The 25,806-nt window shown below is 45.2% G+C and overlaps 1 protein-coding gene across 5 annotated transcripts in view; it reads right to left on the bottom strand.

Annotated features, from left to right (window-relative positions):
- LOC120302320 (Snf2 related CREBBP activator protein) overlaps nucleotides 1-24,127 on the bottom strand; it is a 41,510-nt gene extending 17,383 nt beyond the window's left edge. The window contains exons 1-19 of one of the 5 annotated variants that reach the window (XM_039330499.1): nucleotides 23,913-24,127; nucleotides 19,112-19,185; nucleotides 15,052-15,296; nucleotides 14,560-14,802; nucleotides 14,211-14,396; nucleotides 13,704-13,844; nucleotides 11,546-11,759; nucleotides 11,023-11,309; nucleotides 9,922-10,012; nucleotides 9,730-9,819; nucleotides 8,994-9,149; nucleotides 8,244-8,497; nucleotides 7,987-8,164; nucleotides 5,582-5,718; nucleotides 3,060-3,229; nucleotides 2,779-2,971; nucleotides 2,541-2,677; nucleotides 1,374-1,560; nucleotides 1,044-1,213 (exon numbers count right to left, since the gene is read on the bottom strand). In XM_039330499.1, the coding sequence (XP_039186433.1) occupies nucleotides 1,044-1,213; nucleotides 1,374-1,560; nucleotides 2,541-2,677; nucleotides 2,779-2,971; nucleotides 3,060-3,229; nucleotides 5,582-5,718; nucleotides 7,987-8,164; nucleotides 8,244-8,497; nucleotides 8,994-9,149; nucleotides 9,730-9,819; nucleotides 9,922-10,012; nucleotides 11,023-11,309; nucleotides 11,546-11,759; nucleotides 13,704-13,844; nucleotides 14,211-14,396; nucleotides 14,560-14,802; nucleotides 15,052-15,108 (2,891 nt within the window). In that variant the 5' untranslated portion in view covers nucleotides 15,109-15,296; nucleotides 19,112-19,185; nucleotides 23,913-24,127. Of the gene's footprint in view, nucleotides 1-1,043; nucleotides 1,214-1,373; nucleotides 1,561-2,540; nucleotides 2,678-2,778; nucleotides 2,972-3,059; nucleotides 3,230-5,581; nucleotides 5,719-7,986; nucleotides 8,165-8,243; nucleotides 8,498-8,993; nucleotides 9,150-9,729; nucleotides 9,820-9,921; nucleotides 10,013-11,022; nucleotides 11,310-11,545; nucleotides 11,760-13,703; nucleotides 13,845-14,210; nucleotides 14,397-14,559; nucleotides 14,803-15,051; nucleotides 15,297-19,111; nucleotides 19,794-23,331; nucleotides 23,375-23,819; nucleotides 23,891-23,912 lie in introns of those variants that run through there. The other 4 variants (XM_039330500.1, XM_039330501.1, XM_039330497.1 and 1 more) reach the window with 4 other exon arrangements.
- Between the last annotated feature and the right edge of the window lie 1,679 nt (nucleotides 24,128-25,806).

The following is a 25,806-nucleotide window of genomic DNA, read 5'->3' as shown; positions in this document are numbered from 1 at the left end:
TGACACTCGGCCCTCTCTGTGGGCACATGCGCTATGCCCCAGAGATGGCAACCGTCCCTCTTCAACCAGTCGCCCGCTAACTCGCCGAGGTCCCACCTGGCTGGATGCATCCCAGCATGGCTGGTTTCCCTCCCCCCCTCCTGTTCCAGCCCTCCTGGCCTTGCATGCTCTCCTTTTCCTGGGCACGACCCACTGCATCGCCTCCTCAGCTGTCGGCTGGCCATTCAGCTGAGGCAGCTTCTCTGAACTGCTGGCAGCAGGCTGCGGAGCCCGAGAGTGCGCTGGTCGAGGGCTGGCAGACTGTGGCTGCTGACGGACACTGTCAGCCCCCATGCGCTCGCTGGCCTCTGTGTGTGGGAGCCGATGGTATCAGGCAGCAGCTACCCCGGCCTGCCTCCCCTTGCCCTGCAACAATGGCACCCCCACCCTGCCTCCCCTCACCCCGCAGGATGAGCCTCCTGCCCACTGCCCCACCTGCCAGAGACTCCCTGGATCTCCCCCAACCCTGCCCCCACAAGCGTCCCTCCCCACGAGCAACATTGAGGTGACCACGCCCACCTTGGCCACACCCACCTAGTCTGCCATGACCACCACAGCCACGTCCACCCAGTGGGCCACACCCACCCGGCACCCAGCGATAAATAAGTGGGTTTTGGATTGCGGTTTGGGTACTCGGTCTCTAAAAGGTTCACCATCACTGTGCTATACAATAAATAATAGTAATAAAAAAAACCTTGGCTAAGAACTATTCCAGAGATGGAGAGATGTAACAGTCCCCTCCAGACAGCTCTCAGCCAAGATTATTGCATATTTATTCTAGTCAAGGTAATACTCAGAATTCAAAGTCAGGACAACAATGTAGAGCACATTAACTAATAGCACATATTCTTCCGCATAATTGCCATTGGAATAATCCCAACAATAACTTCTTCTTTAGGTCAGAAAACCCAAATTCTTCAGAGCTGGCAAGTTTATGTCCAAAGGGGAAAGTGTGAATTATGATGCAATGAAGTCTCTTGAGCAGTGAGAAGAATTACCAATACCTGTTCACTTTCATTTTGACTGGCTTGGGTCTGGGAGGAGGGTCTGGGGACTCAGCAATCTCTTCAATCATTTTCCTTGTCACCTTCCATTTGGGCAGGAATGTGTCCGTTTCATAGCGGGACACGGAGCCTTCCAAGTTGATCAGATCAAAAATGCCCAAGTCCACATTCTGCAAGAGGTTGAGATTCACGTGCAATCAAATCAGGATGCTTCGTTCTAGTTTTGCATCCTCCCCTTTGTCTCAAAAACAGCGGCCGCCTGTCTACCCAGATACCCCCTAAATGGAGCAATTCCACCCTTTCAAGGAGATCAGAAGAGGAGGCACTTGCCTTGAGTGGGTCGCAACCAAGAGCATGCAAGACGAGGGAAGCGGTGCGGAAGCAGATGCCCTCCGTGATGAATGGCGAGTGGATCGGCCGCGGGTCGAAAAGATTGGGGTGATTGCAGACCTTCCGGAGTTGCATCAGGATGTTGATGACACTCATGAAGTGCCCTGTTGCCAACGTCTCCTTGGTACTGATAAGGGGGACAGCCACATGTCATCAGCTTATGCCCACAGAGGCCAAGGAATGTAATAATCAATTTCAAAAATCATAAACACGGATGTGGCATGGAGCTGGAAAAACAAAAACTAGAGAAACACCACAGCCTATATTCCGTTCTCTCAATGACCAGCCTACTATTCTATGAGGCCCACACTATCAACTTAAACCAGTGATGGCGAACCTTTTAGAGACTGAGTGCCCAAACTGCAACCCAAAACCCACTTATTTATCGCAAAGTGTCAAGGGCCCATCAGCATTCTGGTGCCCTCGGGGGGGGGGGGGCAGGGAGGTGCCTCTGAGTGCCTCCTCTGGCATGCAAAAACCAGGGGCGCAAAAATGGGCCACCAAGCTGCAAGGTGCAAAAACAGTTGCCGCCGCGCCGTAGATACAAGGCGCTGCACCACGCAAGAATGGGGCAGGGATAGTATCACCCAGGCATTAGCCCCGCCTCATTTGCAGTGCATGCATGCTCATGACCCCGTGTGTGCACGCACACATGAAAAATGCTTCCTTTTCTTCCAGTCCGCCAATCAACAATGGTTGGTGACCTCTGCTCTACCATCTCTACTCGAGCTTGCTAGTCGGCTGCTTTGCTTCCTTTTTGCTGGGCGAGGCTCCTGCTCTGGGCGGTGGTGGTAGCCTGATGGACCTGCTGCTGGTGGTGGCGGCACATGTGCCAACAGAGAGGGCTCTGAGTGCCACCTCTGGCACGCGTGCCATAGGTTCACCACCACTGACTTAAACTTTCCTCACAAAATCCAAGAAGCCTAGTATCCACAGACATTCCCTCTGTCACTTCTCAACTAGCCTTCTATACCAGGGGTGTCAAAGTGCCGGCCCGTGGCCCAGTTGCATCATGCTGAGGCCGTGCCCACTCCAGCTCCGGCAAGGCGAAAAAAGTCACGATATATCATGTGACACTGCGAGTTTGGCACCCTGTTCTATACTTACGTCGCCTGGGCCATGAAGTCATCATAAAGATAACGCTGGCGCTTGGAAAGACGGCACTTGATGACGTGCTCGTATTTCTTTGGCATTTGCTTCTCTACGTCCACTTTTACCCTTCGCAAGAGGAAGGGGCGCAGCACCTGTTGGGATGATGACAAAGAAGGCACGTTTTGTTCCAGATCTTTTCTCTGTCCACTTTCAACAGTCCCTTGCAAAGGCCTTCTCCTTCCATGATGCTCACCTTGTGCAGTCTTTTGACTAAATTCTCATTGTACTCCTGGCTGCCTTCAATCATGCCTGTCAGTGGGTTGGAAAACCACTCCTTGAACTCCCGGTGTGACTGGAAGACGTGTGGCATCAGGAAGTGCATGAGGGACCACAACTCCATTAAGCTGTTCTGGAGAGGTGTCCCAGTCAGCAGTAGCCGCCGCTGGCTAGAACACAAGCGAGACACACATTTGAAAATCTCTGAAACCAAGGTGTTTCTATTTAATGCTGAGGAAAGCACCGTTATCGCCTCACCTGTTGAAGTTGAGCAAAGACTGCCAGCGTTGAGATTTGAAGTTCTTGATGTTCTGAGCCTCATCCAAGATCAGGTATTTCCAATTCTTGCGTCGAAAGGCCTGGTGATCCTGCAACACCAACTTATAGGAGGTGATGCAGATATGGAAGGCATTGGGCTTGGTCCAACCCTAAATGGAGGCAGCAAAGGAATTGCAACAGGGCTAGCACGAGAGATTCCTGCTACCTTTCTTCTAGTAGAAACAGTTAAAACAAAATTGCTCCTCAAGTCAATGATCTGCAAGATTTGCATTCCTAAGTCCATCACCGTAACACAACTCTGTGTACATTACCCACAAGGTCAAGCGTGCTTGTTGTTTCTAGAACCGTGATGCGTGGGTTTTTTTTTTATATATAACAACTTTTTATTGGTTTTCCAGTTTTACATTTAAATATTTGGAAAGCAGCATGGTGATTGGGTAGTCAATAGTACAATAACAAAATCTTTAGTACATATCTCAAGTTACATCGTCAAAAAATTCCTTCTCTATTTCCCTTAACATTTACTGTTATCATATTTAAGCTAATAGATTTCTAATTGTAACAAGCTCAGTTAAAACATTTGTCCTTATATTTTTGATTATACATATCCATATCCTATATGATGCATGTTCTACGATGGCACTGAAATCAGTGTCCAATCCCTTGCAAATAATTTTTTTCTGCTTTAACTACTAGGAAACAGCATTAACGTGAACATTTCTTGTTTGTACTACGTTTAGTGTGTGTATGTATGTGTGTGTGTGTGTATTTGTTTTCTGAGGTTTTCGCAGGTGTTTGTATGTAGGTCTTTGGTTATTCGGGTTTTCTCCTGCGTAAAATTGGAAGTGTCTTGGCGACGTTTCGACGAAGTCCCATTCGTCATCTTCAGGCTGGTGTTTTCAGCTTCGTGCTTCGAGGAGCAATGTGTGGTCTTAGCTGTTTCTTCCTTTTAACTGCCAGTGGGGTATGAACTGATTGGGTGGGAGCTTGGCTGTGTTCTGATTGGGTGGAGGTGTGTTCTGATTGGTTAGGGGTTTGGCTGTGCTCTGATTGGATGGGGGGTTAGCTGTGCTCTAATTGGATGGGGGGTTGGCTCTGCTCTGATTGGATGGAGGAGTGTTCTGTTTGGATGGGGGCTTTGTTGTGCTCAGGTCAGTCTGAATTGCAGGGGGGTTTAAGATGGTGGGCTGCCTTGCTATTTTTTGGCTTTGCGTTCGCGTTCGTGATCGTGCCTCATCTTCATGGTGGGTGTCAGTTTGCTTCATGTATGGATTGGAGGGGTTTAAAGTGGCTAATGATGCAGCTATGGTCCGGCTTCTGGTTTGTGGTCGTGTCTCATCATCGGTGTGGCTTTGGGTTTGCTTTTTGTGTAGATGTGTGATGGTGACATCCTGTGTGGTTTTAGTGAGTGTGGGTCGGGTGTCATTCTTTGTGTTAGGGAGTCATTTGTCAATAAGGACGGGTTATTGGCGGGTTATAACCAATCAGAACACATCTCCACCCAATCAGAACACAGCCAAGCTCCCACCCAATCAGTTCATACCCCACTGGCAGTTAAAAGGAAGAAACAGCTAAGACCACACATTGCTCCTCGAAGCACGAAGCTGAAAACACCGGCCTGAAGATGACGAATAGGACTTCGTCGAAACGTCGCCAAGACACTTCCAATTTTACGCGGGAGAAAACCCGAATAACCAAAGACATACATATACATACATACATACATACATATACATACGTACGTACGCGCGAGCACACGCACACACACACTGACTATACAGCTAAAAATTCTACTCTTGGGTATATTGTCCATAATAAATATCGATCACCAAGAGAAAGTAGTAAAATTTTAATAACCAAGCTTGGTTATTAAAATTTTACTACTTTCTCTTGGTGATTGATATTTATTATGGATATGGATATGGATATGGATATGGATATGGATATATATATATATAGATAGATAGATAGATAGATAGATAGATAGATAGATAGATAGATAGGTCTTTGGTTGTTCGGGTTTTCTCCCGCGTAAAATTGGAAGTGTCTTGGCAAGACACTTCCAATTTTACGCGGGAGAAAACCCGAACAACCAAAGACCTATATACAAATACCCGCGAAAACCTCAGAAAACAAATATACACACATATACACACACACACACACACACACATATATACACATATGTGTATATATATATATATATACACACACACACACATATATATACATATGTATATGTGTATGTATATGTATGTATGTATGTATGTGTATGTATATATATATATATATATATATATATATATATATATATATATATATATATATATATATATATATATCCATATCCATAATAAATACACACACACACACACACACACACACACACATGAATGCCAGATACTGGACACACAAGATGACGAAGCAGAAGGCGAACTTCTTAGGCATAACTGAAGAATAGGAAAGTTCAAAACCAGCTGCGAGTGGCTGAAAACTCTCACCTGTCGCTTTAGCTTACGCTCCTTCTGTGCCCCGTAATATGTTAGAATCTTGAAACTGGGGCACCAGCGCTTGATTTCCATTTCCCAGTTCAGCATTACACTGGTGGGAACGATGATCAGGTGAGGACCCCAACTGCCTGCAGGAGCAAACAAACATCGTACCCAGAGATGTTTATGTCTCTAAAGGCAAAAGTCACTTCTTCACCTTATCTCCCAGTTACACGTGTCCCCTGGATTCATTCAGTGCTATCAAAGATGACAATACCATCACAAGCAGAAAAAAGTACTATCAAATCTTCTTCCCAGCTGTATTTGCCAAGTGGGCTCTTTCAGGCTACTGGATGAATAATCCTGTAGTGACTCTGACCAGTGCCAGGTTCCATTTGAGCAATTTTGTGGCATTTTAAGGTCACTTTGGCTCAGGCTGGACTTTAAGTCAATTCAAGGCATACCACACTTTGGATGACCATAAACCACCTAGCAATGTTCTTTTGAATGAATCCCATGCATTGTCTCTTAAAGAAGTTAATAAGATTTTGGGAACTACTTCAACACAAGCTCATTCCCCACTCTGGTTTTTAAGGGCTACTAAAGACTCGGGCATGCTAGAGGTCATTCACACTTTTTTGCAGAGGGAATTCCCCATCCACTAAAAAAAGACCCAGCGAGGAGAGCCTACCTAAGAAAACACATTTCGGTTGGATCTATTCAACAATGTATTTATTCATTAAAATTATATGGCCATCCACCTCACAAGAAATTACTGTAGGTGGTATACAGCAAACACACACACACACACACACACACACACAGTCCTCAACCTACAACCACAATTGAGCTCAAAATTTCTGTTGCTCAGTGAGACAGTTGAGTTTTGCTTCATATTATGCGCTTTCAGGCCATAATTCTTAAGCTAGAATTTATTTATTTATTTATGAGACTTATATACCGCTTTTAAGTGCAAGCACTCTCTAAGCGGTGTACACCAGTAAGCAATGTATGTATGTATGTATGTATATGTGTGTGTGTGTGTGTGTGTGTGTGTGTGTGTGTGTGTGTGTATATATAATATATTATATATATATATATATATTATATATTATATATATATATATATATATGTATATATATATATATATATATTACATTGCTCCCAACAATCTGGGTCCTCATTTTACCTACCCGGAAGGATGGAAGGCTGAGTCAACCTTGAGCCGGTGAGATTTGAACCGCTGACCTGCTGAACAGTCAGCTAAAGTGGCCTGCAGTACTGCACTCTAACTGCTGCGCCACCTCGGCTCTTAACAACAATTCACTGCATTGCAAATTTAGTAACACGGTTAAGTGAACCTGGTTTCCCCATTGACTTTCATTGTCTGCGAAAGATTATTAAATGATCCGGGGGCCCTGCAACCATCATAAATAAGAGTCGGTTGCCAAGTGTCTGAATTTTGATCATGTGCCCATGGGGAATGCTGCAGCGGTCATGCGAAAAATAGTCACGTCACTTTCCCAGTGCCACTGTAACTTCCAACAGCCACTAAATGAACTGTTGTAAGTTGAGGACTATCTGTATACCATAAATATGTCAAAACAAGTCATAGTAAAAAGATTTTAAAAAGAACACCACAACGAGATGAGATCAGCAAGAGAGCCATCTCGAGATCTCACTGGACTCCTGAGAACTGCAGGCCTCCCGATTACACACGCATGGCTGCTCCAAGTTCTTGGATTAAACTAAATATCGTGACCTTTTCAATTTGGATTTAGTTGGATATGGCATGGAGAACCAATCTGATCACCCTGATTGATGGTGTATACCAGGGATAGGCAACCTTGGCTCTTTTATGACTCGTGGACTTCAACTCCAGAATTCCTGAGCCAGCCATGCTCAGGAATTCTGGGAGTTGAAGTCCACAAGTCATAAAAGGGCCAAGGTTGCCTATCCCTGCTGTATACTGAGAAAGATGGGGTGTGTGCAACTCTGTTAGTATCCTGCATCTCTTGGCAGCTTTTGGTACCATCAACCACTGTATTTTGTTGCAGTAGCTGAGGGAGCTGTAGTCTGATTTCCTTTACTGCTCTGCAGTGGTTCTGCTTATATTTCACCAAGTACTGATACTGGGATACTTCTACTTGACCTACAGGAATTGTCCCACAGGAATCTACAGACCTGTCCTTGGAATGGTGTTATTTAATATATTATTATGAACCACTGGGAGGGATTAATCACAGGTACAGTGTAACTAGCTTGGTTACTCTGCCAAGGGTCCAAGTGGACATCAGTACCCAATATAACTTAGCATGACATCAGCTGTGACTTTTTTCTTATGTGGAATCCATCTCCGCTCCCTGATCTCCTTCCTGCCCAAATAACCAGAGCTCTCTCCAAGCTATTTGCCCACCTTTTTCACAGGCCAGATGCGCCAACAGGGAAATTGTCTGGATTGTTTTACCAAGACCCATCTCATCAGCCAGGATACCGTTGAGTTTCTTCTCATACATGGTAACCAGCCAATCAAGGCCAATGTGCTGGTATTCTCGCAGCGTGCCACGCAACAAATAGGGAATTGGTGTCTTCACCTGCAAGGGAGAATGGTAATATAATTTGTCTGCTTTATTTCACTCCCTCCCTAACTGGTTGACCCTAGACATGACTCACTTGTGTGGTTGCCAAGGTGTATCCTTTTGGCTGTAGGCTCTCTGCTGCTGCTGCAATGTCTGTGATCTCCTTTTTCGGCCCCGGAGCAGGAGCTGAATCATTGTCTCCCTCACCGCCATTGTCATCATCCTGCTTCAACAGGTACTCAACACCAAAATCTTCCTCCTGGATTACTGAAGCGTCTCTCCTTTCCTCAAGGGCATCCTCTACTTCACTTTCCTCTTGCTCACTTTCTTCGATCTCTTCTGTGGAATCTGGAGGCAAAATCAGCAACATGGAGATTAAAGCCGTACTACATAATCCCGTAAACTATTGGACCAAATGTACTCCTGACCTCGGGGCCCGGCAGCTGGCTGCTTTCAATCAATTATTTACAATTGCTTAGAACTGTATATTGCTTTTCTACGTCAGACATCGCTCACGGCAGGCCCCGGTTTTCATTCAGAGAAATCCGACGCGTCGTTTTTAGACCAGCAGTTTTGCAAGGGGTCAGTTTGGGAGAACTAGGGCGAAACGTCTGAACAGCTCAAAGATCCATTTGGCTTTGACACCATGCAAAAACATTCCTTTACAGCAGAGGGATGGCAAATTATTCAACCCCCAAAGACATTGTAAAACTTCAACTCTCAACAGTTCTAACCCAGCATAGATTATAGTAAAGTGCAATCCACATTTTCAAATGTTCAAGCCCGAAACACAGGAATATCTCTAGCGGTATGTTACAGGCGCCGCTCCCTCTTCTTTCTATACCTGAGTGACTAGTGCTATTCTCCTCCTCTGATTCCTCCTCATACTCTGAAGTGCTGGGCTCCAGTGCCTCAGATGAAGTGTCTGATGCTTCCACTTCAAAGTCTGAAGCGTAAGCCCCAGCATATTTCTGCAGCAGCTCCTCCATGGGCAGTTCGCCTGTTAAAAAGTCCAAAAGAAAAACTTGTGTTTGGCCAACGGAACCCAAGGAGTTGGATTTCCCCAACCCCATCTGCTGCTTTACTTATGTTGAAGGGATCTCCCCTTTCTGGAGTGGTAAAGCTTTGAAACGACTTGCCAACTGTTAACTAGAGGTTACGTCTTAACCCTGACTACCCAACTCTAACTTAGGAGTAGATGCCGATGCTTTCTGTCCCTTTGGTACTGCATCACGGGTTCAAATTAGCCATTTTTTAAACTTTAGTCAGTAAAGTCATTTTTCCCCCATGCTTCTGAAAAAAGATTAAAAGGGGAAAAAAGAGCCAGCTCAACAAAGTTCATTAATAAAAAGGTTTGTGACAACACTTTTTTTAGAGGGGAGAAGGAGAAGTACTCCAAGACAAACAGTACTGTGTTGGGGCAGGTGCTTAAATTGACCCTTTGTTGCTTGAGCGAATTCTAGGAATGATGCTTCTTAGATCCAGCAGACATTCAGAAATACTATTCAAACATAATTATTGTTCTGAAGGATTATGGAACCCAACTCCTCATCCCCATTTGCTACAATGTCTCTTCGAACCTTCCTTAGCCAGATCATCCAGTTCTTTGCTGTGATCCACATTTCCTTCCAGCTTTTCTTCAGCATCTATGGTTTCCTCTACGTCTTCAGCTGGGAGAGAAAGGATTTCCTATGTTATTGGATTGCAATCCTAACCTCAGCCCGATTCTCGTTACGTTCAAGTCAACTCGTGACTCAAAATTGCACACTTACCTTCCTCTTCATTGGCCGTAAACTCCTCATCCTCTTCGTCTGGTTTCCACGGTTTCTTATTCCTCTGAGTAACAGGTTTGGGTTTCTCCTGCTGAGTAGAGGGGGAGGATAAGGCTTCAAGAGACAGACAGCAACGGGGCATGTAACAGTAGGACAGATGGTAATGGATGCTTCTTGGCCAATATCAATTGTGGGTACCAGTTAAATAGCAACAGCAATAGTATTTAGACTTATATACTGCTTCAGTATTTTATAGCTCTAAGTAGTTTACAGAGTCAGCATATTGCTCCCAACACTCTGAGTTTTCGTTTAACCGACCTTGGAAGGACGGAAGGCTGAGTCAACCTTGAGCCTGGTGAGAATCGAACTGCTGGTAGTTGACAGAATTGTCTGCAATACTGCATTCTAACCACTGTGCCACCACAGCATAGTACAATGATGGCGAACCTTTTAGAGACCGAGTGCCCAAACCGCAACCCAAAACCCACTTATTTATTGCAAAGTGCCAGGGCCGCATCAGCATTGTGGTGCCCTCATGGGGGGGGCAGGGAGGCGCCTCTGAGTGCCGCCTCTGGCACACAAAAACCGGGGGCGCAAAAATGGGCGACCATGCTGCAAAGCGCAAAAACGGCCGTGTCGTAGGGTGCAGATACAAGGCACTGCACCATGCAAGAACGGGGCAGGGCTAGTATCACGCAGGCACTAGCCCCGCCTCATTTGCAGCACGTGTGTGCTCACGGTCCCGTGCACTCAGGCACAATTCTTCCCCCTCCCTTTTCTCCCAGTCCACCAATCAACAATGGTTGGTGACCTCTGCTCTACCACCTCTACTCGAGCTTGTTAGTCAGCTGCTTCACTTCCTTTGTGCTGGGCGGGGCTCCTGCTCCGGGCGGCAGTGGTGGCCTGAGGCACCTGCTGCTGGTGGCGGTGGCGCGTCTGCCAACAGAGAGGGCTCTGAGTGCCGCCTCTGGCACGCGTGCCATAGGTTCGCCACCACTGGCACAGTATGAGTTTTAAAACTGAAAGGTTGGAGTCTTAATCCCAGCCTATAAATACAAAGCACCCCTATCTTCCCAGCTCAAGATTTGACTTGAAGGATACCTTTAGTGTTTCAGAGGTCTGACTTTCCTCCTGCTCAACTTCCTCTTCACTGTCACCCTCTTCCTCATCATCGTTGTCCGAGCTGGAGGCACAAGGAGAGACACTGAAGGAATTTTCTAAGATTTGGGATGGCAATGTCTGCAGTAGCTCCTCTAAGGGCAGCTCACTTTCCTGCTTTAGCAGCTCAATCTCCCGCAGCTGTGTTTCTGAATCGTTCCCTTCTTGTTGCTCCTCAGCTTCAATTGTCTCCTCGTCGTCTGACTCTTCATGTGGTTGAAAATCCCCATCTGTCAGAGAGAAAAAAGGACCAGCTGCAACGCGCCATTCAAGTCGCAAAACCAATTCTAGAATTGTGGGTCGGGAATGGAATGGACATTGAAATCCCACACACCATCCCTGGAAAACGAACACCATTTCTAACAAAGCAAATGTCTTTTAAGTGGGAAGGTGCAGTTTGAAACAGAAGCCATACTAAATGGATTAGGAATTGGCAAGCTCAAAGAACAGAGTTGAGGAAACTGACCATCTTCGATGAGCTGAGCAGGGGGAGGTGGACTAGAAGCAGTAGAGCCGGCACGGGAGCCACTGGTCTTGCTGGGAACTGGAAGAGTCTCATTGAGGCTTTGGGTTAGCAAGTCGGAATATTTCTCTGTCTGGCCCACTATAAAATCCAGCTGCAGATCCAGTGCTTTTTTCCGTTTTTCCTCCAGACGTGACTGCTGCTTGAATTGCACAACCTGAAGAGGTTTATTGTGTTTATAGGCTGCCCATCTCGCAGTTCAAGGCGACTTTGTGGCTTAAGTTAACAAACACCAAACTACATCAAGAATCTACTGTATATTCTGGCGTATAGGGTGACCCGGCATATAAGACGACCCCCTAGTTCGACACCGGGTCGCAAGACGATCGACGCCGAGTTGCAAGACGATCGACGCCGAGTCGCATGCCTAGAAAGTCGTCTTATACGCCGGAAACTACCGGTATTTCCGGCATATAAGACGATTGACGCCAAGTTGCATGCCGAGAAAGTCATCTTATACGCCGGAAACTACGTTATTTCCAGTGTATAAGACGATCGACACCAAGTCGCATGCCTAGAAAGTCGGCTTATACGCCAGAAACTACCTTATTTCCGGCGTATAAGACAACTCAGCGTATAAGACGACCCCCGAGTTCGGAGGCTGTTTCGACACTCTCAAAAGTCGTCTTATATGCCAGAATATACGGTAATCTTGAACTAAATTCATTCAAGTCCCGCAATGCACTTTAAATAGCATTATGCATAGTTATAGCCATCCTTTCCTCTGTAACCATGAAAATACAAAAATGGGCATGACTTCTTTGCACAGTTCAAAAGCTTCTTGCTAATAAGAAGAGATTGGACAGCCATCTGTCTGGAATGTTATAAGGCAGGGGTGTCAAACTCAATTTCATTGAGAGCTGCATCAGCACTGCAGTTGCCCTGGGGGTGTGTGTGGCCAGGGTGTGTGTGGCCTACTGGGTGGGTGTGGATAGAGTGGGTGTGGCCTATTGGGTGGGCATGGCCAGCTCTACTTCATTCACATCAAAGGTGCCTGTAGGGGCCTGGACAGGAGTGGGACAGATCTGAGTGTCTCTGGCAGAAGGGGGTGGGACCGAGGCAAGTGCCAAGGCATGGTCCATTGGAGGAGCCTCACTGCCTGCTGAAACCCCTCTGCCGGAGCCCATCAAGCCAGATATGCGAGGGCCATTTGCTGGCCGCTTCCAGGCGATGGTGCATTTCTTCATTCCTCACAAAGGGTGACACCTCCCCAGCATGCACTCAGGGGGAGGGGCCGGTTCCTCACTGTTTCCAGAGGGCCTTGTGGAGCTAAGACTGAATGCGTTTCAGCATAGATGGCCACCACAAAATTGTACATTGGCTCCCGGCCGGCCAGGGCCAGGGCCAAGGCAGTGGGGGCCGTTCCCTCACTGTTTCCAGGATGGCTTCACAGGCCACATGAAACCACTTTGCAGGCCGCATCCGGCCCCCGGACCTTGTGTTTGACATGTCTGTTATAGGTCTCCTGCTTGAGCAGGGGGTTGGACTAGAACAGTGTTTCCCAAACTTGATAATTTTAAGGCATGTGGACTTCAACTCCCAGAATTCCACAGCCAGCATTGCTGGCTGTAGAATTCTGGGAGTTGAAGTCCTCATGCCTTAAAATGGTCAAGTTTGGGAAACACTGGACTAGAAGACCTCAAGGTTCCTTTCAACTGTTATATAAAATAAAAACAATGAATCCAATTTCCTTAGAACAATAGCTCCAGTGCAAATTTTAAAAGGGGTAGCCCAGTGTGGTTTTGAACTTGGACTGAGACTACAAACCTATCCGACAATGGCAACTTACTGAATGGCTATTCCCCCAATTCAGCCTTTCTCGTGGAGTTGGTCTGTGGATAAAAATGAGGAGAAATCCCTCCATGCAAAAAGTGCCTGGAGTTCTGGAGGGACATAACTAGAACAACAGGCAAAAGTAACACTATGGTATAAAGGACCAGCTATTTCATGCGTACATTTTCAACACTTTTGATCAGACACATAAAATAAGAATAAACTCAATATGACATGGAAAATGGGCTGGCATGTACTTGCTTATATATTTAGGCTATCAAGATGTACACACACACTTTTCCTGACTCTGGACAAGGGCTTCACACACCTTCTCAACATTGCTCCAGAACTGCTTGACTTCTTTGGCAATGGAGGAAGCAATGCGGCGCAACTTGGCTTGCTCCTCGCGTTTGGCTCGTTCTTCTTTCTGCTTCTGTTCCTCGTGGTGCCTGATCACCATGCGCACAACCTGTATGCGACAGGAGAGAGAGGCGACAGGTCCAAATCACCAAAATCCATCACATCTCGCCATGTTTTTCCACTTTTATCCTGGACCGTATTTTAGGAAAGATTAGTTTTATGGAGGGAAATCTTATAGCCATATTGTGCACTATACCTAGTTGAAACAGCACCAATTACATCACTTAACTGCTAGGTTACATGAAACTCCAGAATTCCCACAGGAGTCATGAAAGAGTTAAGGAGCATCCCATTACATGGTATTTGCTTCAAAAAGGTATAAAGATGGGATTAGATGGACGAATGCAAACCTGCTGAAAAAGTCTGGAAACAGGACAGTTTAAAGGCGAGATAGTTTAAAGATGCCGGAACCCACCTTCCTGGCAACACCCCTCTTCCAGCGACGTTCTTGAGCAAAGTCAGCAGAGAGCCATTGCATTTCCTCACAAAGATAATCCCAGTGCACTTTGGGCCGAATTGGCTCAGGCACCTTCGAAAGCCTTTTCAAAGACCAGAATCCTTCCTTCTTCATTTCCGCAATTCGATTCTCGATCTCTGCTTCCTAAAACGGAGTATCCAGGTCAGATAGTTTGTTCCCATGCTTCCTGAAAGGCTCAGGGCTATCCTGCTATCCTCAGGGCTACTCTTACTATCTTAAGACTGCAAATGCTTACGCCCAACATAAAAAGGGCTAAAAGGGTCCAGTGGTTTGGACAAGAGCTTACATGCTTCGCCTGCTCAGCAATCTCTGCGTGCGTCTTGTCCCACATGCTCGCAGGATCAGGGGAGATGTACATCCCAGACGATACCAGGGCTCGGTTCTGCGATTTGGGACCATCAAAACTTAGGTGACTGTCCAAAGAGGAGTCGTGGGTGAGATGTGATGGTGAGATGCTCCCACTTGAGGAAGGTGAGCCTGAAGAGGCTGGTGACACTGGATTGCTCCCTGTCATTTTGTCTGATGTAGCCTGAAGCACACGATGTGATATGAAAGGCATGGAAGGAAGGAGAAATCAACAGCCAGGATTATCACAGCGCCCTTAATCATTAAAATATAGTAACTCCAGAAATAAGTCTCCGAGGGCTCAGAGAAGGACTTCCTTTGGCTTGCCACAAAGCTGCTCCCTACAATGGGTCTCACATTATCTTAACCATCACTGAAAATCCACAGATAGACTTGGCTAATCCAGAGGGATTTGCACACGGGTGCTTCTCACCTCCAACTCTACCTGTGCGTGCAGCATGTGGTGTTGTTGGGGAGGACTGGTCTGCATTTTAATTCGCTCTTGCTCTTTGCCTCTCGTCCCAATAGTTTCAGCTGAGGTTGTAGTGCTGGCGTCCTGTTCCAGTGCATGCTGCGAACCGGCCTCATTCTGGTCAGCCAGCCACTGGGACGAGCCGTCCAGCTCCTGGGTTCCTTGGCAGCCCAGCCTGCGCTCGGGACTGCCTGACTCAGAATTAGCTGAAGAGATGCATGAACAGAAATCAGCGTTAATGATTGCAGCCAAATTGAAAATCTTTCAAAACTGATGCACATATCCAAAAAGAGCTTCTTTTTTTTTTTTAAAAAAAGGTACAATTAACCAATCAAAACAAGTTGACTTCTGCCAACAGCATTTAAAGTAATTGGAAAAAAATGCATACAAAAACATCATCCACTAATTTAAAACACTCAATTGATTATTGAAACAATCCAGATGTTTTTGTATGATAATACAGATGTGGTAAGGCATGATAATCAATTGGATGAAATTTTAAATTTGCTTAACAAACTGAAATGATTTAAAGCTTAATATTATTTTGTCGCTTTAATTATATAACGGATTAAAGGTAATCTAGAAGATTATGAATGTATTTTTTAGAATGATAGGTTTATTTGTATGAAAATTATTATGTAATGGAATGAAGAAAATTTTGGATTGAATTAATATTGAGTTAATTTAACGAGATGATGTTTGATGACATGGATATTAGTAGTTATGATAATTAACTGGATGTAATTTGAAGTTTGTCTAATGCAGGGCTTTTCAACCTTTTCACCCATTGTACCACTTTTAGGATATGGCAATATCCGAGTATCACCAGCCACCTAGCAAGGTGTCAAAAACTTGACGACCCCCCCCCTCCGAAAAGGAAAAAAGTGATAAAGTACAGGTAGTCCTCGACTTACAACAGTTCGCTTAGTGATTGTTCGAAGTTACAATGGCACTGAAAAAAGTACCCCCCAAGCAAGACACCTGCCTGCCCACCCAGTGGCGCTCTTCCTCCTGTCCAAGGTTTTCACTGTGAGCATTTCTGTTGAGGATTGGCAGCGGGGGGGGGGGTTGGTTTTTATTTTCCTGTCTGCTGGGTGGTTGCAGCAAGTTTTGGTCACTTCACATGACCCTGGGACACTGTGACCATCATAAATATGAATCAGTTGCCAAGCATCTGAATGTAAATCACAAGACCCTGGAGATGTTGCAACATTCCAGCTGATCGGCACATCTGGGCTCACCAGAAGCACCAGGATCAGCGTTGAGCTCCAGCTGGAGCCTGGCGCTGATCCTGGTGCTTCCACTGAGCCCTGACAGTCCCGAAGAAGCATTGATCCTGGCATTTCCGCTGAGCCCTGACAGCCCTGCAGCTCCAGCCATCTCTCAGGCTTTTGCAGTGCTGCCACCGGTTCAGTTCGTTCCCCTCCCCGCTACTTTTCTAGGATGGTCGTGTACCACCTGTCAGGTGCCAATGTATCACAGGTGGTACCCGTACCACTGGTTGAAAAGCCCTGGTCTAATGGATTGAAATGATTTAAGGTCTGACATTATTCTGTCAGCTTAAAGAGATTGTGTCAAAGCAAGAATATACAATATTTGCATTCAATAGTAATAGACCTGTTCTCAAAGCAGGCTCATTTCAGATTGATTAATTGATTAGATATGTATAGGATAGATCAATATTTTATTTTAAATAGGGGATATTAGTGGAAGAAGAAATAAATAAGATGTATGTTAAAATTAAGGAACTATAATATATTTGGAAGGGATACCTGAATTGATAATGTTTTTATTTAAAGTTAATTTGATTACGGTATTTTAAATTCATAAAGCTTTAAAACAGGTTCAGGTTGAATAAATTTAAGCTAGAATTGGATTATTTTAAATATACTATGCTATCTGAGGGAAAAAGAGAGGGAATATTTGATGTATTGATTGTACTATGTCTAGATGTTTTGTTTTTGGATGTTTGATTACCCCACCACCAGTGTGTCCTGAGTACTTTGTTTTCAGAATTAAAAAACCCAATAAAATGTTTTTTTTAAAAAAGTAATTGGAAAAAAAAAATTGTAGGAAAAGGTCTTGAAAAGGGGATGCACTCTTTTTGCAAGGCCAACTTCATTGTCTGAGGATTATTTTAAAGTTGAGAAAGTTTCACTCTCCCAAAATATAGTTTCACTTCTCTTTTCAGTTTTTATAGATGCACCCTTAGGAAATCTGTATTTGTTTCTTTATTTCATTTGGCTGCCTGTATAGCTCTCTGAACATATCAGTGCTTTAAAAATTAATGCTTATTATTACCATGCTGTTCCCTAGCTCTGAAAATTGTAACAGTTTTGTTCATAGCTCACCACTTCCTCATCTCTATATCTTTGCAAAAACATAGCTGAATATATGTAGCCCTCGACTTATGACAATTGGGACCGGAACTCCCATTGCTAAGCAATGCCGTCATTAAGTGAACCGCAGCTGATTTTACAACCTTTTTTGCCACAGTTCTTAAGCAAATCATGCAGCTGTTAAGCAAATCCAGGTTTCCTCATTGGCTTTGCTTGTTGGAAAGCCCCCCGAAAAGATTGTCATAAACAATCGCATGACCTGGTTCTAGGACAGGGGTAGGCAACCTTGGCTCTTTTATGACTCGTGGACTTCAACTCCCAGAATTCCTGAGCCAGCCATGCTGGCTCAGGAATTCTGGGACTTGAAGTCCACGAGTCATAAAAGAGCCAAGGTTGCCTACCCCTGTTCTAGGAGGACCAGTTGTAAGTCATTTTTTTCACCACTGCCATAATTTTGAATAGTTGCTAAATGAATGGTCATCAGTTGAGAACCACCTATGCTATGATTTGAAATGTTACCGCAATGTAATGAAACACGAGAAGGGACTTTTGATACCACACCATCTTTCCCCAACAGAAATTTCCTAAGAAAATTTCTGTTTCCCCATTATGAGGAAATGTGTGGTTCCAAATTTGAGGGTGCTCACGGTATGTCAATGTGTGTGTTAGTTAAGATTTATCAAATATATTACCTGCCTTTTGACTGCAATAGTTCTCCGTATGCTCCCCTGCATATCACAGCAAGCAAAATCTAATACGCATAGCCCTCAATTTACCACTGTTAACAGAGCCCAGAATTTCTGTCGTTCGTCGTGATGGTTGTGAGGCACCCACATGACCAACTTCAATTCCTAACATTTTTTTGCAAAATTTGTTAAGCAAATTTGGTGGTTGTAAAGCAATCCCATTGGCTGTGAAGGGCTTTTTTTTTTTTTGTCAGAAATTAGACCTAAATACTGGTTTCCAGCAAAAATGTTGGAATTGGCAGTCACATGACTGCAGGACAGAGCAAAAGGCTGTAAATGTGGGCTGGTTACCAGGCATCCAAAATGCAATCATGTGACAATAGGAAGGAGGGTGGCCATCAGAAATTCAAATCTGGGCCGTATTTTTTTGGGGGGGGATCGGTCACAACTTTCAATGGTCACTAAGTTATCAGTTGTAAGTTGAGGACTTACCCTGTAGGTGATACAGAAACAAACTGCATCTAATTTTACTTTGGGACAGTGGTTCTCAACCTGTGGGTCGGGACCCCATTTGGGATCGAACGACCATTTCACGGGGGTCACCAAACAACACAGTTCACCATTTTTTCCCCCTTTTCCTTAGCTGTGCTACTCCCTTTTATTCTATTGGCTTTTGAAAGCCAACAGAATAGACTCTCTTGAATAGAATCTAATTCTATTGGCTTTCAAAAGCCAATAGGAATTGTCCAGGCTGTCTCTGCCCTGCTGAGCCTGCCAAAAGTCCCATTCTGCAAATGGTGCTGCACCAGTTGAGTAGTCCGACTTACGACCGGTTAAGTAGTCCTCGACTTATGACCGGTTGGGGGGTCGCAGCATTAAAAAGGTTGAGAACCACTGCTTTAGGAAGATATGGTAATTTCTTCTTTCCTTAGCATTTTCACAAATGTTTCCATATTCACAATATTTTTTAATTTTTTTACAAAATTTCAGCTGTACCTGTTTGAGCTGAGAATTCCACTTGCTTTTCAGACTGTACTTCCAGGGTTTCGCTTTCCAGGGGAAGACTACTCCTGAAAAAAAAAAGGTCAATCCAGGGCAAAGAATACCATGTTTTTACAAACACTTATTCGTTTTGCTGGAGTCTTGCTCTGTTTTTTTTTTTTTTAATTCTCTTCAAAGCACTAGCAAAAGGCTATCCATATTTCTCCATGATTGTAATGCAGACAGCACAGGAATAGCTTGACTACAGGTTACGATGGAGACGTTTAATGTAAGCACCAGCTACCAAATCCAAGTCTATGAGAAAAGGCAAGAACCTGTTTGAGATGCTACTAAATGTTCCAGAGACAATTTTCTTCCTTTCTGAAAGAGGTTAGTTATCTTTCGCTCGCAGACACAAATCCCAGATGATCAAAGTCACCAATTTTCTCAAGGTCAATTTTTATCCTCATTTCATTCCCTATGCACCGCACCTTTGTCCCTGAAGTGTCAATATTCTGTTACTTATATCATTGTCTTGACCTTTCTTTTTTCCTTTGACAAATATATAAATCCCCTCAACCTGAAGCTTTGCTCTTAAAGTGTACTTACTATTCTCTATACATTTTCTGCTTTTCCACTAATTTGTACTAATTCTTAAAACAACCCGATATCCCTAAACTCGTTGCATAATTTCTTTCACCAGTTACCTTGAAAATCTCAAACCTTTCTTGGACCTTGCTAACTCCATATCCTGCTTCAGTGCCTCAACTAGACTTTGTCCACCCACTTCCAAACCTGGAACTCTCTCATTTGTTACCTGCTGTGCCATTGTTAACACTCTTCTTTCAACGTGTCCCAAAATGGATCTCACCTTATGGGAGCTACTTGTGGGAACGTATGAATCCTCAGCTAACTTCCTCCCCTTTATGTGCAAACCAACTGGGCCTTCGCCCCACATAGCGAGTCTCATTGCATTGTATCTCCTGATGGCTATTCCCATCACCCCATCCCTCCAATCTTTTAGCTCTTTTTTCCTGGTAAACAAACCAGGGCTTTGCCTTTCAGTCATCAGGCCAGGACTTCCTTCATCATGAACCTTCTGATCTGCAACACTAAACCGAGAACCTGGTGGTCTTGGCCTCAATATCTCGTTCAGCCAATGGACATTGGCAGACTTGCTTCTAAGCTCAAACATCCTTCTTCTCATTCCAACATTTAATGGCTCAAGCTTCTGCGCTGCTGATTTTGTTGCACACTCACCCATCACCATCAAGTTAATTCTTTCTTTTATTCCTGCCCGAAATGACCTTGAAATACGCCCATGTCCTGGCCCTGTGCCTGCAGTCCACCCAGAACTTGCTTGTGCTGCTACATAATGTTGTGTCCATGGCCTTGCAAGCCATGCTTCTGGCAGTTCCTCTTCCTGTTCTTGCCTGGGTACCTTTACCTGTTCTACTGCAGGCTTTTTCTTAATCTCCTCTAACTTAGGACGCTGCTGAATTTTCACCATCTTCTTCTCTGCCTCTGACAAACAATACATTCTTTCCCGCCCAATTCGGTAACCCATGAAGACCATTGCTTCATTTGACCTCATGCTTATGCCAAAACGCCCCTGCTCAGCTGATCGGGTCTCCCTTTGTTCTAATCTCCTCTTACCCAACTCCATATGATCTTGTTTTGTTAGTCTCTTTTCCCCAGGCTTCCTTAAACCAGTTACAATTAACCCTGGAGCTACATGTGCCAACACTCCATTATAGCCTCCCGCTGACTGAATGGTCCTACGCGGTGTTACTTGAATTGGTCCTTGTCGTAGCCCTGCCAAGCCTAGAATTATTTTACCTTTCACTTGGTGGCTTTCTTCTTCGCTAGCCAATTTACCTAATTCTTCAGTGAGCCTTATGCTTGTTTCTAACAATGCTATTTGACTTAAGCCCAAATCTCTTCTTTCCTGGCCAATTCTCACCAATTCTGCAACAAGTTCTTGGCTTAGTTTATCCTCTTGCTTATATAACCTGGATATCCCTTCTCTGGAGCTCATCCCTGCTATCTCTTGAATTCGTCCTTCCAATTCTGGACTCCAGGATAAAATCTTTTCTTGAGATGGTAATTTTTCTCCCACTGCATCTACGACAGCAATCTCTGCCTTTTCCTGAGATGGCCTCAGGCCTTTCATCATTTCATTCTGATTAATTGCTAATGCCATCTCTAATTCTCCAGTTTCCACTCTATCAATCATGCCAGCTGAAGCCAATTGTTCTTCTTCCTTCTCTTCTACTTGTTCTTCTAGCCTTTGTTCTGGTTGTGTCAAATCTCCAACTTCCTCTTCAATCACCTCTGATTTCATCTTTTCTTTACTTCTACTATCCTGCGTTTGCTCAGGTATTTCCTCAATTACTATGAGAGGCATTTCTTCTTGTATTCTACTTATACTCTCTGGTGCTTCTGTTACTTCTCCACCTACATCTTCGTCTGCAATCAACTTCTCTGCAGTCTCTTCCTTTGCTTCTACATTTAGTGCCATGTCCTCCTCTCCCATCTGTATTTCATTAATGTCCATCAAATTTTCAACCTTAACTTTAGCTACTGCTAATGATACATCATCTTCTGTTGTCACCTTGTCAACAGCCTCTCTCTCTGCTTCCATGGCGGCTAAATCTTTCTCGCCCCTTACTACTTCACTTGTCTCTACCAAATCCTCAATGTTATCTTCAACCGGTATCATCACAACTTCTTCTGTAGTCACTTTCCCAATTTTCTCCTGCCCTATCTCTGCTAGTGGGATATCCTCTCCTCCCATTACCATCTCACTTACTTGTTGTTCTCCCACTGGTTCCCTACTTTCTCCCTGCCTTCCCTCAACTAACTTCTCAGTCTCTCCTTGATGTAGTATTGTTGCTGCATCTTTCTTTTCAGTTCCAATCTCTGCCTCCACCCGATCCACCTCTGTTTCTGGTGCTTTCCCAGCCTCTTCAACCTGTATTTGATTTGCTTCTAAAATCCTGGCTTCCTCCTCAGCCACTGTTGCATCCCTCACCACAGTCATCTCTCCAGCTTCCAACACCTCCTCAGGTTTTCCTTGGGTTTCTACTGATGTCTCAGTTTCCTGTGCAATTAAACTCTCTCTCTCTCTCTGATCTACTCCAGCTATTTCCTCATCCCCAGCTTTGGTGTACACCTTATTTTGCTCCATACCTAATCCTGCAGATTCTTCAGTCTCTCTCTGATATATTGGTGTTGCATCTGCTGCTACCTCCTTTCCCTCTTTAGTTATCTCTAAATTGCTGCCCTGGCCCAATCTCGACAGGTCATTATCTTTCTGAATCTCTGTGGTTTCAACAACCTCCGCTTCAGTCCCTCCCTCTAAATCTTTCTGGTCTAAAGCTAATACTTGAGCCTTCTCCAATGCCATGCCTTCCCTATCAGCTGTCTCCTCCGTGTTCTTCTCCTTTTCTTCAGTGTCTGCATGAACTTCTTTCTTCCCCTGATCCTGATTTGCCAAAACAACTTTTTCATCCTTTTCTAGAAAAAACCTACTCTCTTCAACAAGCCCTTCTTCTTCATGCTCCTTTATCTTCCACTGAACTCTCCCCCTTGGAGTTTTCTCCTCTTCTCCAGCAGACGGGCTCACAACTACACCAGTATCTTTTTTATCTGCTCCTCCCAATTCCTCAGATTCCTCTTCCTCTGCATTACTTTTCAGCTCCCCAAGACTTGATTTCCTCCCCGTTTTTACTTTCTCGGGATCTGGTTCTGTCATATCCTCGGTATAATTTCCGTCCTCACCTAACACTGCCTCTCCTTCAGACATATCAACTCTTCCTTGATTTAATTCACCCATGTCCCCCACAATGTCCTGATCTTGCCCCTCTAACTCAGCTGCCCCCTTGTTATTTTTTTCCACTGTAGTCTCTTGATTTAGCCCCTCATTCCCAGCACTATCCGCCTGATCTTCTTTATGTCTCTCCTCAGGCTCCATGTTCCTATGACTCCTTTCCTTTAGTTACTCTGCTTCTCGCAAGCCTTTTCTACACGATTTGATGACATGCAATAAATAGTTTCTCCACTCCGGTCCCAGCTTTATCCAACTATTATCCCAAGCTCCCTCACACGCCTGTACCCTTGACCACCCAACGCCTTGAGAGCCTGGCAATCACTCCGGCCGGCCACCCTAAAGCTCTCCAAACTTGCGACCCTTTATCCTCTCCGACCCGATTCCCTGAACGCCCAGATTGTACCGTAATCGCGTTTTCTAAACATGGCCCGCAGACACTTTCTTTCTTCAGCCTAAGTTCGCCACCGTTCGCTCCCTCCCCCCTCACTTTAACCCTTTGTCCCCCCTTATCCCCGCCCACTTCCCTCCCTCACCCCGTCCCGACGCCTCAAACCCCTCCCACCCACGCGCCCGACCCTCCCGAGCCCCGTCCCCTCAAGATCCCCACCCGCCCCTCCCCCCACGCACAGAGGAAGCTGCAGCCGTTGGTTGGTCAGCCGGGTCCGCGGCGCGCGCGAAGACGACGAGCTGCCGGGGAGGGAGGGAGGGGGGGAGCGAAAGAGAACGGCGACGGGCTGAAGTAATAATAGGCCGGCAGCGGCCGTTGGCTGAAAAAGCGCGTGCGCTCTCTCATTGGCCTCCCGCTACTTCCCGCCCCACTACGGTCAGAGAGCGCGCCCTCTAGAGGTAGGGGGAAAATGGGCACGCGGACGCTCTTATTTGTTTCCTCACTTTTCCCTCCCGACTCGACGCACAGGCTCGCACCGCTCCACGGAGGTGGGTGTGAGCGAGAGGAGTAGAGACCCGGCCGGTCCGCCATCTTACCTGGGTGGGAGGGGGGAGGAGTGAGGAGGGAGGGGAGGTGCCTCCTGCCCCGCCTCCTCCTGCCGCCACCTCAGCCCCAGCGCCGCCGCCTCGGTTGGATAGAATCTGCCGCCATCCGTGGCTCCTAAGCCGCTCCCGGTCGGCTTTTTCCTGTGCGTGGCCCCCGCCGGTATTGCTCGGCCCGTCGCTGACCCCTCCCACTCGGCTGTTAATCCCTAACCAGGCCCCGCCGAGGCAGACCCGACCCGCCGTGGCAAAATGGCGGCCGCCACCACCAAGCGCCAGGGCCAACCCCCCTCCCTCCTCCCACTGCTCCCTCCGCCCGCCGGCCTCGGCATTGAAGTCTCGCGAGAATTAAAGCTACGCGAGGGGGAGACGCGCGATACGGGGGTGGGAAAGGATTCAACCGGAAGTTGATTCATACAGAGATGATCGAGGACTGATAGAGGCCTCACGAAAGGCTGCGGCGAAAGCTTTGGGAAAGGCGAAGCTTTTTGTAACAATCAGACCAAGAAGAGGGAGCGGGTCTCTCAACCCACGGGGAAAGGGCAAGGCCATTTTGAGTGAAGGGCATGCTGGGAAACGAAGTCCTCAGGAATGCAGGGAGTTGCAGTCTCTCCGTCCCCCCTTTGGAAGCATGAAAACGAGTCAAGGTGCCTTGTTTTAGCTATTCGCTGAGCGAGCTGGCGCGACCATTCAAATTTATGTATGTGCTTGTGTGTATGAGGTTTTAGATTTACACACATGTGCCTATAGCCTCTGCTGTACGATTGTCAATGGGGGGGGAACCCTATTTACATGTATTTAAAACATTTTACGGCCAGCTGGCAAAAACTGACCCAAGTATCTCAATGTTGCAAAACGTTAGAGCGCATCGTTTTAACAGGAACTGTTAATTTAGGTTGTGAAAAGCAGGGTACAAAATGTTACAACGCCTCAAACTCCTATCAACCCGGAATATGTTTTGATTAGGACAAATTTCTACCGCACTGATATTTTTTTCAGCAATAAAAAGTGGGGCTGGCTTATCAGCATGAAGGACTATAAATCTGCCAATACTTGAAATATTTATTGACAACACATTCACAGTGTGAACTTTGAATATATATATATTTTATCAGGAAAATATGCATGTTTTATCAGGAAAAAAATATATTATTTCCACCATATAGATTGAGTACCATTTTAATATTTTAAATTGCAGGCAATGTTACATGATTCAAGAAGGGCTTACATTTAGGTAAAAAGTAGTGTGCAACTAAGTTGTTCGTTTTTATGGTGTTATATACAGTTATTAAAAACTATACTGTACATTCTAATGTGCTTGATACTTAAAGACATGTCCAATTTATTGGAATATTTTATAAAATATGTTATACATGGGAAATATGGTAGTTTTAATCATTCAATTTTGGGTACATAATTTCTTGGACATGTCCAACACACAATGAATATTTTTGCTCTGTTTTTCCGGCCTATATCTTTGGCCATTTTCTGAATTGGAAAAATGGCGTTGTGGCTAGCACTGCCTAGGTTTCTTCAGGATGACTGCATATGCATTCCATTCCTTGATAACCCATCTTTTTATCCAAAGGATATTTAAGTTGCTTAATTCAGCTCCCCTAAACATATTTCAAGGGGAAAAAATTATTTAATACAATGTTATTTCAACAGAATGTTTGAGTTCAGTGTTTATCCTAAATTGTAATACAGATAGTCCTCAACTTATAACCATTCATTTAGCAACCATTCAAAGTTACAGCAGCGCTGGAAAGAGTGACTTACGACCAGTCCTCACACTTATAACTATTGCAGCATTCCTTGTGGTCACAAGATCAAAAGCCAGGTACTTGGCAATTGGCATGTATTTACACCAGTTGCAGTGTCCCGTGTG

This window comes from Crotalus tigris, unplaced genomic scaffold, assembly GCF_016545835.1.
Source record: "Crotalus tigris isolate CLP2741 ecotype Arizona unplaced genomic scaffold, ASM1654583v1 scf7180000024427.8105951120:4207309, whole genome shotgun sequence".
Lineage (NCBI taxonomy): Eukaryota > Metazoa > Chordata > Lepidosauria > Squamata > Viperidae > Crotalus > Crotalus tigris.
This window is presented reverse-complemented; position numbering and strand designations above follow the sequence as displayed.